Genomic DNA, 13,201 nt, shown 5'->3' on the forward strand with positions numbered 1-13,201 from the left:
TTCAGGGGATCCGATGGCCTCTTCTGTCCTCCACGGGCATTGCATGACACGGGCGCACTTACCTACATGCAGGCAATACAGTACACATAAAAATAAAAATAATAAATAAAATATTAAAAAAAAATAAAAAGGAGTAAGTGTTCAAACACCTTTGGATTCTGTGGAGATAACTGTTTTTGCCTTATCTGACCAAGGTATTTTATACAGGCTTCAACCTTCAATTCTCAGTTAACTTACATTTCCTTTCAACTCCTTCCTTACCAGGCTTTCAAACCTTGTGGAGACACCTAAGATTGTTCGCAAGCTATCATGGGTGGAGAACCTGTGGCCAGAGGAATGTGTCTTTGAGAGACCCAATGTACAGAAGTACTGTCTCATGAGTGTTCGGGACAGCTATACAGATTTTCACATTGATTTTGGTGGGACTTCAGTCTGGTATCATGTGCTCAAGGTAGGAATGAATATGACTTCTTGAGGTAGTAAGGTCTACCTGCTTCTTATATTCTATTTGGGTGACATTTTGATATAATTAATTCTCTCAAGGTTTCTTGGTTGGTAGATATATATACTGATGGTAGTCTGTCTCCATATTTTTTTGATATTATTTTTATTTTATGTGTATGAGTATTTTGCCTGCATGTATGTAAGTGCACCATGTGCATACAGTGCCTTGCAGAGGCCAGAAGAGGGTGTGATACCCCTTGGAATTGGAGTTATGGACACTTGTTTGGCCACCATGTGGGTGCTGGGAATTGAACCCAGGTCCTGTGGAGGAACAGTGAGTATTATTAACCACTGAGTCAATTCTCCAGCTCCCTGTCTCTATAGTTTTGATACTTAATCAAAAAAGTTTTAGAAGCTGGGCGTGGTGGTGCATGCCTTTACTCCCAGTGCTTGGGAGGCAGAGGCCATGAATTTGAGGTCAGCCTGAGCTACATGGTGCATTTCAGACCAAATGTGGCTACAGAATAGACACTATCTCAACAAACCAAAACAACAACAACAAAGCCGAGTAAAGGACTACAGATAGAGTGTTTCATGCATGAGAAGGTCCTGGATTGGATCATCACCACTCAAAAACGTTTTTTGAGGCCTAGAAATGTAACTCAGCAATGTTAATGCTGGGAACTGAACCCAAGTCCTCTGTAAGAGCAGTCAGTGCTCTTAACCGCTGAGCTATCTCTCCAGCTCCACATTTTTTTATTTATTGTTTTTATGTGTGTGAGTGTATTACCTGCATGTAGGTAAGTACACCCGTGTTGTGCAATGCCTGCGGAAGTCAGAAGAGGCTGTCGGATCCCCTGGGACTGGAGTTATGGACAGTTGTTAGCTGCTATGTGGGTGTTGGGATTTGAACCCGGATCTTCTGCAAGAGGAACCAGTGTTCTTAACTGATGAGCCATCTCTCCAGCCCCTGCATTTTGATTTTTAAATGATTGCATTTTCATGAAAGAGTTGCAAAAATAATGGGAAGATTTCCTATGTGCTCTTCATCCAGATTAAAAAATGTTACCATTTTGTTATATTATCTTTCTCCAAAGGAAACTGAATAAAGTAATTGTATTTTTTTTTCAGAGACATTTGAAAGTAGTTTCAGACAGTCTTATCTCTAATAATTATATAGTTCTTAAGGACGTAGGGTAGTCTCAATAATTATAGGACAGTTATCAAAATAAAAAAATTTTTATAAAAATACTGTTAATCTAGGAGATCTGGCAGTTTTTTCCAGTTGTACACTATATACATATATATATATATATTATTGTTGCTTTTTTATTTTTAAATTTATGATATATTGACTAAACCATCAAACTATCAGAGGTATCCTTGTACTAGTATATATTTCTTTTTTCACCATATTATCTATCAGATAATTATCTAGGCAAAACATAATTAGTAAATAAATGTTCTTCCAATAGATAATCATCTAACAGTATATAATCTTCTAAAAGGCCTTGGACAGTCACTGAACTTTTATTAACTTTGATTGCAAGTGTGAGAAGGAACACATTGTAAATGGAATTTTAGAGGCAGGTTCAATTTTTTTTTCTCATTAGTAATGTGTCCTTAAATTCTCCTAGGGCTAGTAGTATTGATCGAGTAGGGGGTCATTTTTCATTTGGAATTGCATCTAAAATAAGAGCACATGGTCGTAACTTGAACAGTTTTGATTTAAATGCCCCTTTCAAGTTGCTTTTGTAAAATTTGCAGAAACTTTGAGCAGTTGATATAGAAATGATTCTTGATGGGTTTGGGAAAGAACTCTGGCATATTGCTATGAATGAATTGAAGCATGGGAGAAAGAATTAGCTCATTGGAATACCCCTTCCTCCCAGAAGGACTTTCTTGAAACCTTTGGTATGGTATCTTTTTATTTCAGGGTGAGAAGATCTTCTATCTGATTCGCCCAACAAATGCTAATCTGACTCTCTTTGAGTGCTGGAGCAGCTCGTCTAATCAGAATGAGATGTTCTTTGGTGACCAGGTGGAGAAGTGCTACAAGTGTTCTGTGAAGCAAGGACAGACCCTTTTCATTCCTACAGGTCTTTCCTGGGCTCTTCTGGATGGGAGGATGGGGAAGGCAAAAAAGAAGGGTATAGCACTGTACCAACCCCTACCCATAAATTATTAATCTCATTATGTCTCTTTCATCAGCTGAAAGGTTAAGAACTAGATCTCAAGAAAATTTATGTGGTGGTTGGTGGGTAGGTTTCTTGTGGAGGCTGCAGATGGTAAGGAAAGGCTGGTGGACTTCTTTACACTGGGTTAATGTCAACTGTAGGGTGTACAGATAAGAGTATAGGATTCAGCCCCATGACTCTAGGTATTGTAACTAGGAAGCTTGCATTTTAGTCTGTAAATTAGAATGGCTTGGAATGGGACGTTCTTTCTAAAGAATTCATGTATTTTGCCAGGCAAGTGCTCTTCTACTGAACTCCATCCTGTGCTGAGTATGCACATTTTTAAATATTTTATTCTTTTTTTATATTTTTATGTATATGCGTATATTGCCTGCATGTAGGTAAGTGCACCTGTGTCGGAGTATGCACATTTTTTAAAAAATAGCCTAATTGGGACTGGAGAGAAGAAAGGCTTAGTGATTAAGAACACTTGCTACTCTTCTAGAGTGCTAGAGTTTGGTTCCCAGCACCCACATCAGGCAACTCACAGCTGCTTGTAACTCCAACTCCAGGGAATCTGACACCCTCTTCTGTCGTCCAGAGGCACCCATGTGTATATTCACATACTCTCACACACAGAAACACATAGACACACACACACACACACACACACACACACACACACACACACACACACACAAAAGAAAAAAGAAAAAAATTTTTTAAAAAAAATTTTAGCTTAGTTGTCTCAATCTATGGAGAGTTGCTATCTGGAAGTTTATTGAGCGCCTCATTAAAATGGTATCTCTGTCCATTTATTTAGATGTTCCTTAATTATTTAATCAGAATTGGCAATAAATTTTCTTGAAATGTATAGACTAATTTCTTCTTGAATGTGGCCATAGTTGTAGAGACTGAGACAGGAGGAATGTGTTTTCAAAGCTAGCTTAGTGAACATAGTGAAACCCTATTTCAAAAAAAAAACAAAAGGAATTCTCTAGTAAAGTCACATGGATCTGAAAATTTGGGGAGGGGGGATTTAATTTAATATTCAACTTCCTTGATCTTTTTTTCAGCCAGACTAACCTGGAATTCACTTTGTAAACAAGGCTAGCCTCAGTCTCAGAGATTCACCTGTCTCTGCCTCCTGATTGCTGAGATTAAAGCTCAGTGCCACCACTCCCAGGCCTCTTGGCATTCTTGATAGTGTCCCATGAAACACAAAAGTTATGAATTTAGGGCCGGGTGTAGTGGTACATGCCTGTAATCCCAGCACTTGGGAGGCAGAAGCAGGCAGGTCTTTGTGAGTTCAAGGCCAGCCTGATCTATATAGTGAGTTCCAGGACAGCTTGGGTTGTAGGGAGGCCCTGTCTCAAAAAGACCAAAAAAAAAGTTATGAACTTAGACCAATTTATCTTTTTAAAAAAAATTTATTGAGTTTTGTACATTTATCTTCTTTTTGTTTGCTCATGTTATTGGTGTCTAAACAACTATTGCCTAATTTAGTCATAAAGATTTATCTTATGTGTTCTAATGTTTCAGAGTTGATGTTTTTTAGACAATGTCTCATTCAGGCTTTGCTCATTCTTACTCTGTAGCCCCCAACTTGTGATTGTCATGCTTTAGCTTTTTGATTGCTGAGATTATAGGTATTTCTATAGGTATCAGGAATTTAAGGTTATGAAGATTTATACTTGTGCATTCTCCTAAATGTTTTATAGGGTTTTCCTTTTCCTTTTGAGACAATGTATTGCATAAGCTGTGCTCTGTCTTACTCTGTAGCCACAACTGGCCACAAACCTATTTCCTGCCTTAGCTTTCTGAGTATTGGGATTCTAGGTATGTGTCACTATCTCCAGTTTAGTATTAATTCTTATATTTAGATCTTTTATTAACTTTGTTTTGAGATAGGGTCTCACTATAATGTATTGGCTGGCCTGGATTTGACTATATAGACCAGGCTGGCCTCGAACTCACAGACATCTGCCTGCTTCTGTATCCTGAGTCCTGGTACTAAAGGTGTGCATCACCACACTTGGCTTCTTTTATTAATTTTGAGTTAGTTTTTATATGTAATTTGAGGTAAGGCCCAGTTTAATTCTTTTGCATGTTGACATCTAATTGTTCAGACTATCCTAAAAAACCATTCTTCATTGAATTATCTTGATACTTCTATCAAAAATCAGTTGATCAGAGGTTGAAGTTGTAGCACAGTGGTAGAATGCTTACCTAGTATGTGCAAGGCTTGTTCCCCAGTACCACAAAAATAACAAACAAAATCTAAGAAAAAGTCAGCTGATTATATATGGTCTTATTTTTGGACTTTGAATTCTGCTCCATTAACTTATATGTCTGTCTTATGGTAATACATAATGTTTCAACCATTGTACATTTGTTGTAAGTTTTGAAATTGAAAATTGTCAGTTCTCTTTTTTTAAGGCTAAATTGATTTGTTTGTTAGAACCCATTTATTATTTATTTATTTATTTATTTATTTATTATTTTTGTCTTTTTGAGACAGGGTCTCTCTGCAGCCCTAGCTTGCCTGGAACTCACTATGTAGACCAGGCTGGCCTTGATCTTACAGAGATCCACCTGCCTCTGCCTTCTGAGTGCTGAGATTAAAGGCATGTGCCACCATACCCAGCCTGAGAACCCCTTTAATTTACTTCCTTTTTTAAAAGATTATTTTTATTTTATGTGTATGAGTGTTTTGCCTGCATGTGTGTAAGTGCACACCTGTTGTGTAATGCCTGCAGATGACAGAAGAGGGGATCAGATCCCCTGGAACTGGAGTTATAGACAGATGTTAGCTGTCCTGTGTGTGCTGGGATTCGAACCCGGGTCTTCTGCAAGAACAGCCAGTGTTAACCACTGAGCCATCTCTCTAGCCCAAGCCCCTTTAATTGTCATATGAATTTTTAAGTTTAGAATTTGTGTGGGTTTTTAGTGGTTCTAGTTTTTTTTTTTTAATTTGCTATAGCTATTTTTGTGGTTGCTGTAGTAGACATTATATACATGTATATATATATTTAGCATATTATAGTTTATTAGTATTGATGTTTTGCCAGTTTGAGCAAAAGATTTGGTCACACCTAGAGCAAAGCTAGTGTAGAAAAACCTGTTTGGGAGCTGTTATAGTAGCCAAAATGAGAGATAAGAAGGGATATGAACCTTCTGGAGAGATGGATGGAGAAGGGAGGTGAATATGGAAGAGACTTATGAATAAAACATAAAGATATCAAAGGCAAGGGGAATAATTAAGTTCTAGCTGTGTGTTTTAGAAGGCGTAGTTATAGCCAGAGGATGCTATTCTTAGAAACAAAAGAGAGTGTAGGTGAAGCAACATAAAAGTTTTTTTTAAGTGGAGAGGAGGAAAGTAGAAGTTTATTTACTCTGTATCAGTTGAGTCTGTTCAGGGTCATAATGATAACAGACTAGGCCAGTTTGGATGTTGGGAATATTTTGAATCAGTAGTAGGTTATTTTTAAGGAGTTGAGGTTGAATTGACAAGGCAGTGAGAAGCCCAAAGGAAGAAAGGCCCTCTGCTAGCTATGATTTTGTCTTGTTATACTGCAGGATGGATCCATGCTGTGCTGACCCCTGTGGACTGCCTAGCCTTTGGAGGGAACTTCTTACACAGTCTTAACATTGAAATGCAGCTCAAGTGAGTCCTGAAATTGTCCATTCTTATATACTATAGTTCTTGGGTTCTTCCTTTGAATAAGGAGTGCAGCATAGTAGGAGATAAGTACAACCACAAAGGAATGGATCTTGGTTCTTGATGAAGTTCAGTTTGAGGGTTAACACCCTTTTCTCACTGGGTAGTCATGTGCCTTTGGGCAAGTCATATAACCTTTGAGCCCAAAGTTTCCTAGTATATAAAGTAGGGTTTTACAAAACCATTATAAGGATTAGATACAGTAAATACATACCACACAGAATAATGCCTGATATATAATGGTTGGTCAGTAAATGAATCCTTGTTATGGTTATTATGTCTCCTTTCAGGGCTTATGAGATTGAGAAGCGGCTGAGCACAGCTGACCTCTTCAAGTTTCCTAACTTTGAGACCATCTGTTGGTATGTGGGAAAGCACATCCTGGACATCTTTCGAGGTATAGTGCCCCTTACCAGCTGTCCCTTTTGCTAAGAGAGAAAGGAGGAAGGGAAAGAAGAGGATGGAGGGTGGAAACTAGAGAGAGGAGAATGAGGGGAGAAAGCTTGCTACTGCTGGTACATTTCTATGTATATCAAAACATTATTTTGTATACCTTGAAGAATGAAATTATATTTACAGAAAAATGGATAGAACTGGAGATCATTATGTTAAATGAAATAAGCCAGACTCAAGACAAATGTTTCATGTTTTCTCTCATATGCAGACTCTAGATTGAAGAGAGTGTGTGTGTGTGTGTGTGTGTGTAAGTAGAAGGGATCTGTGACTGGAGAGAAAGGGGTCTAACAGACGCATCCAACCTGTGATTCAAGAGCTACGTATAGCGCTATGTGGCCAAGGATAACTGTGAATGGGGACCAACACAAAATTATAAACTGACTTAAAATGTTATGAGATTTTTTTTAATGATTTTTTTTTTGTAACTCACTTGCATGGTTATCTAATGTGAACTTTGAAGATGACAACATTGTGTTGCAATGTCAGAAGGTTGGACACATTTGGAGGGGGAGGGGAGAACAAAAGGGTAATGGAATTAATGTAATATGAAAACAGAAGAAGGGACTCTTTGGGGTTAAGAAGGGGATAGAGGAAGGCAGTGGGGTGAGTGAATAAAAATGAAATATAATGATATATATGAATAAAAATGTCACAGTGAAATCCATTACTTTGTATTTTTATACTAACTAAAAACAAAGAGAAAATAAAATGATAATCACTACCTTAATGTCTCTCAAAGTGCTACCACTAGTATATTTTCACCCACTTTCTCCCCCTGCATCATCAATAACTTCTGGAAACTACAAATCTGTTTTCTGTCCCTATAATTTTGTCATTTGAAGAATATGATATAAATGGAATCATATAGCATCTTTTAGGATTTGCTTTTTATGAGTATCCTGGATGTGCCTCCCTCAGGGATAAGGCCCAGTCCTGACATCCTGGCATCATCGTGTTGATTCCTGGGTATCAGCCCAAGTGGAAGCCAACTTGCTGGTTTTCCTCTTTCTTGGTCTTGTCTGAAATAAAGTGAGTCCCTTGCTTGGGCCTGAGATTGATTCTTCAAGGTGACTTGGCCAGAAGGAATCAGTATCTCAGTTACAAAGGACCTCATAGCCCAGTGAGTACAGTCTCCCACCCAATACCTCAAGCCTTTACTCTGCCACATAGATTGTCATGTAAGTGTTCAAACATGGAATAACTAGTGGCTCATTTATCTATTCTGAACAGCTCAGTTCAGTAGAAAATTCTGTATAAAGCCTAAAATTGGCTGTTTATAATAGCTTCCCCATGACATAAGGCAGAACATGTCTGTATTAATGGCTTTTCAAATCAATTCTTCTGAGTGGTCTCATTTTGAGACCTAAAAGGTAAAGTAACATAATAGAAGGAACACAGGCCTCATATTCAAGTAGACATGACTATAGTTTATGCTTTTGTACTTCTTATGTATATGTCCTTGGTCAAGACTTCTTTCTGACCCTTAGTCTCCTGAACTATAAAATGAAGATAAGAATATCTTGCTTTAGAAGATGGGTGTAAGGATTAAATAATAGATGACAACTGCCTAGTGTGAATTAAGTTCTCAGTGAACACTATTAGAGTATCAGATTTGATGTTCTTAGAACCTTCAGCATTTTCTTTGGTTCTCTGACTAAGGTGAAATCCTTCACCTCTCTGCATGACTGCATTGACGCTCTTCTTTCTTCTTTTCTACTTTAGGTTTGCGAGAGAACAGGAGACACCCTGCCTCCTACCTGGTCCATGGTGGTAAAGCTCTGAATTTGGCCTTTAGAGCCTGGACAAGGAAAGAAGTAAATATGCTTATTTCTTTACCTCCTCAATAGTTTCGCCTTGCATTAGGACTAACTTTGGATAGATCTTTTGGGAGAGGCATAAGACGCCAGAGAGGCTTATAAGCTCCTGTGTTAGAGTGGAAGACTGGGCCAGGATTCCTTGGATTGTGCTTAAAAAATTTTAAAAATTTATTATTATTATTATTATTGTTATTATTATTTCGTCTTTTTGAGACAGGGTCTCCCTATAGCCCCAGCTGGCCTAGAACTTGCTATGTAGACCAGACTGGCTTCAATCTCACAGAGACTTGCCTGCCTCTGCCTCAGGTATATGCCACCACACCCAGCTATTTTATTATTTTTATGTGTGTGAGTGTTTTATACCTGCATGTGTCTAAATGCACTGTGTGCATGCAGTGCCTGAGGAGGCCAGAAGAGGGTGTAGGATCGCCTGGAACTGCAGTTAACAGACAGTTGTTAGCCACCATGTGGGTGCTGGGAACTTAGCCTGGGTCCTCTGGAAGAGTACCCAGTACTCTTAACCTCTGAGCCATCTCTCCAGCACTTTGGATTGTGTTTTAAACCTTTACTTCTGATTCAAAGAAATAATGCATACTTACTCTCGAGAATTAGGAACATACAGAAGGATGTAAAGACTGTCAGAGGAATATTCAGGTATATTTCCTTCTGGCCTTTGTCTGTTTTAAGACAGGGTCTCACTATGTAGCCCAGGTTGGCCTGGAACTTGCTATGTAAATCAGTCTGACCTTGAACTTACAGAGATCTGCCTGCCTCTGCCTTCTGAATGCTAGGATTAAAGGCATGCACCACCACATCTTGCCTTTTTGATCTTTTTTATGTGCATTTTTAACGGTGCTAGAGATCAGATGTAGGACTTTGCATATGCCTTGCAAATTATATCCTCAGACTCCATATGTGCATTTAGAAAAATTATTGGCATTGTGTTCTATATTCAATTTTGTATCTTACTAGATTGGCTTAATTTTTTTTAAATAAAAATTAAAATTTTTAATTAGAAAAAATTTTTTATGTGTGTGAGTGTATTTCCTGCATGTGTGTAAAGTGCACCAATATCGTGCAGTGCCCGCAGAGGTCCAAAGAAGGTGTTGCATCCCCTGGAACTGGAGCTATGGATAGTTGTTAGCCACCATGTGGGTACTGGGAATTGAACCTAGGTTGTCTGCAAGAGTGTAGTCAGTGCTCTTAATCACTGAGCATCTTTCCAACCCCAAATTGGCTTAATTTTCTTGTGTCACCAAATTCTTTATAAGCATTTAAATCCTACATGCTATTATTTTACAGGAATATGCTGTCTTCTCCTAGCTATTTGATTAGAGTTGCTTCTTTTCTATTTATTTCTTTATTTGGAGAGATATAGAGAATCATACAGTAAATATCTGTATGTATCAGTCTTTGTTCCTCATCTCCTGTTATTCCTTCAGGATAGATTCCTAGAAGATCAATTACTGGTTTAAAGCATATGAAAAAAAATGTAAGGCTCTTGATGCGTACTGCCAAAATGGTTTTTTAGCCTTGTACAAATACTCATCTATCTAACTGAATATAAAAAAGCCATAAAGGAGAAATAAGAAAGCTCTCTCTGTACTGATTAGGAAAAGTCTCTATAATTTGTCAAATAAAGATGCAGAACCATGTATATAAACTGCTGTGTGTGAAAAGGAAGGAAACAAGAATTATATTTGCCTGACAAGATAATCTGCAGGAGTTTAGAACCTAATAAAAAAGTAGTTAACTCTAGGGAGTGGGAAGCTGGAAATGCACCAGGGACAGGAGTAGTGAGGTTTTTCAACATGTCTTTTTAAATTGTCTGATCCCCTTCCCCCATTTTCTATTGAATTTTTATGCATTTCATACAATATATTTTGATCATAATTAGACCCTTTCTCATATCTGCACCCCCCTCTATACCCCTGTCCAATTTCATGTACTCTGTTTTAAATATACACACATATATTCAAATATATATATATAATACAAAATATAAAGGCCTATTGAGTCAAACCTGTGTCCCCAAATGCTCTTTGGTGTGGGTCCATTCACTGGAGTCTGGTTAACCTATCCAGCATCATACCTTTAAAGAAAAATGACTCTTCCTCTTGCAGCAACCTCCTGTTGCCAATAGTTCCTCAGCTAGGGCTGGGGCCTCTACACAACTCCCCACTTCCATGCTGGGATCCTGTCTGGCTTGAGTTTATGTGGGTTTTGTGTGTGCTGTCAACATTGCTGTGAGTTCATATGAGCAATTTCCCAGCTCTTTGGAAAACTGTTTCCTTGTGATCATCCACCACCTTTGGCCCTTACAGTCTTTCTGCCCTCCCCTTCTGCAATACTCCCTGAGCCTTGGGAGGCAGAGGTTTGATATAGGTATCATATTCAAGGATAAGCACTCTGCAGTCTCTTATTCTCTGCATGTTAGTTTTGGGTTTTTGTGTTAATTACCATCTGCTGCATGAGGAAGCTTATCTGGTGAGAGTTAAGAGATACATTAATTTATGGCTATAACAATAAGTCATTAGGAGTTAGCTTAATACTATACCTGTTGAGCAGACTAATAGTAGTAGGTTCTCCCTTATGGCCTGTGACCTATCGAGCCACAGGTTCCTAGACCTGATATCAATGTCAGGTATGAGCTCCATCTTGTGAAACGGGCCTTAAATTCAATCAGAATTTTAAGTGGCTGGTATTCCCATAGCATTCGTGCTACTATTGCACTAGTGGGCATATCGTGCCAGGCCAGTTGTTGTAGCTTGCAGGATTCACAGCTGGGAAAGGTTGATGGTTACTTTTCTTTTTTTGGTAGCATGCATAGCACCTTCTAGTACTGTGAAAGCTATCCAGTAGAGATGAGATTTTGAAGTCAGCACCAGCTTGATTTCTCCTTGCTTGTTCTATAACTCTTGTATGTAGTGTCTTCAACAGTTGGGTCTTACTGTCAAGTTCTGGTGGGTTACCAAGAGCAAGGGAAATGCCCAGTATTATTTGTGGGTCTATGGGACCCTTAGTCAACAGCTTCTAAAGAGAGAGTCCTTTCTTGGCATTGGGCCTTTTCTTTGCAAGTCTATGGTGTCTGGTAGGGGCAGTGTCCTCCTATAATAGGGTAACTCCTTTTACTCTTTCTTTATAATGTATATTTATATACTTTAGGAAGTTTCTATAGTAGTAGATTTTTATCTAACCTTTTCTAAAGACCATTAGTGTTATTTATCCCTCCCCATACTCCCTCCTCTGCCCTGCCCTCCCATTCCCCACCCCTTTAACCCTTTTTACTCCATTATTCCCCTTTCCCCCTTAATATCACTGTATTCTATCTCCCCTACCATGAAGTCTCCCCCCATAGCCGTTTGTGAATTGTTTTCTAGTTTCTTTACCTCTATTGATTTTCCAGTTGAAACATGCATCTCTAAGGATTCAGAGAGAACATGTGCTCTTTGTCTTTCTGGGTCCAAGTTATCTGCTCAGGATGGTTGTTTCCGGTTCCACAACATGTTTAGCCCTTAGGAAAATGTGAATTAAAACCACTTTGAGATTTCATCTGATACCAATCAGAATGGCTAAAATGCAAAAAACAAATACTGCTGAGGATATGAGGAAAGGGAACTCTTAGTCACTGCTGGTGGGAGTACAAACTGGTGCAAGCATTATGGAAATAGGTGTGGAGATTTCTCAAAAGGCCAGAAATAGATCTACCTCATGATCCAGCCATCCATGCTTGGGCATCTACCCAAAGGACTCTGTATTGTATTACAGAGATACCTGCTCATCCATGTTCATTCTGCTGTATTTGCAATAGCCAGGAAATGGAAGCAACCTAGATGTTCATCAGTTGATAATGATGCACTTACACAATGGAATATTATTTAGCTGTTAAAAATGAAATTATGAAAGTCTGATTTTTGAACCATGTAAATGTATTCTTTACCAGATGTTTAATTTTTTTGATTTATGTAAAAAAATTAACGTTTTAAAAAATATTTTATTTTAAAAAATTTTATGTGTATGAGTGTATTGCCTGCATGTATGTAAGTGCACCCATGTCATGCAGTGCCCATGGAGGTCAGAAGAGGGTATCAGATTCTCTGGAACTAGAGTTAGGAAGGTTGTTAACAACTATATGGGTGATGGAGGTCAGAAGAGGGCATCAGATTCTCTGGAACTAGAGTTAAGAAGATTGTTAGCAGCTATATGGGTGCTGGGAACCAAACCTGGGTCTTCTACAAGAGCAGCCAGTGCTCTTAATGGCTGAGCCATCTCTCCAGCTCCTTAAACATTTTTTTCTTTGATTTATTTATTTTCATTTTATGTGTATGAGTGTTTTGTCAGCATTTATCTATGTAAGTACACCCATGTGTGCATTACTCACAGAGGCCAGCAGAGGATGTTGGATCCCCTGGAACTGGATTTGCGGACTGTTGTTAGCCACCATGTGGGTGCTGGGAATTAAACCTGGGTCCTCTGCAAGAGGATCCAGTCCTCTTAAAACCACTCTACTATCTCTTTAGCTCCAAAATGTTAATAAAAAAAAAAACAACTTTAAGAAATCCAAAAATAGAATAAATATCAATATA

At 38.4% G+C, this 13,201-nt stretch overlaps 1 protein-coding gene across 5 annotated transcripts in view; it reads left to right on the plus strand.

The window, feature by feature from the left end:
* Positions 1 to 13,201, plus strand: part of Phf8 (PHD finger protein 8) — a 116,149-nt gene that overhangs the window by 36,815 nt on the left and 66,133 nt on the right. For all 5 annotated transcript variants that reach the window (XM_008849685.2, XM_017802356.2, XM_029554365.1 and 2 more), the window contains 5 exons: positions 265 to 451; positions 2,381 to 2,543; positions 6,201 to 6,288; positions 6,633 to 6,739; positions 8,521 to 8,612. In XM_008849685.2, coding sequence (XP_008847907.1) covers positions 265 to 451; positions 2,381 to 2,543; positions 6,201 to 6,288; positions 6,633 to 6,739; positions 8,521 to 8,612 — 637 coding nt within the window. The remainder of the gene's footprint in view (positions 1 to 264; positions 452 to 2,380; positions 2,544 to 6,200; positions 6,289 to 6,632; positions 6,740 to 8,520; positions 8,613 to 13,201) is intronic.

Source organism: Nannospalax galili, unplaced genomic scaffold (genome assembly GCF_000622305.1).
Source record: "Nannospalax galili isolate Female #2095 unplaced genomic scaffold, S.galili_v1.0 scaffold225, whole genome shotgun sequence".
Lineage (NCBI taxonomy): Eukaryota > Metazoa > Chordata > Mammalia > Rodentia > Spalacidae > Nannospalax > Nannospalax galili.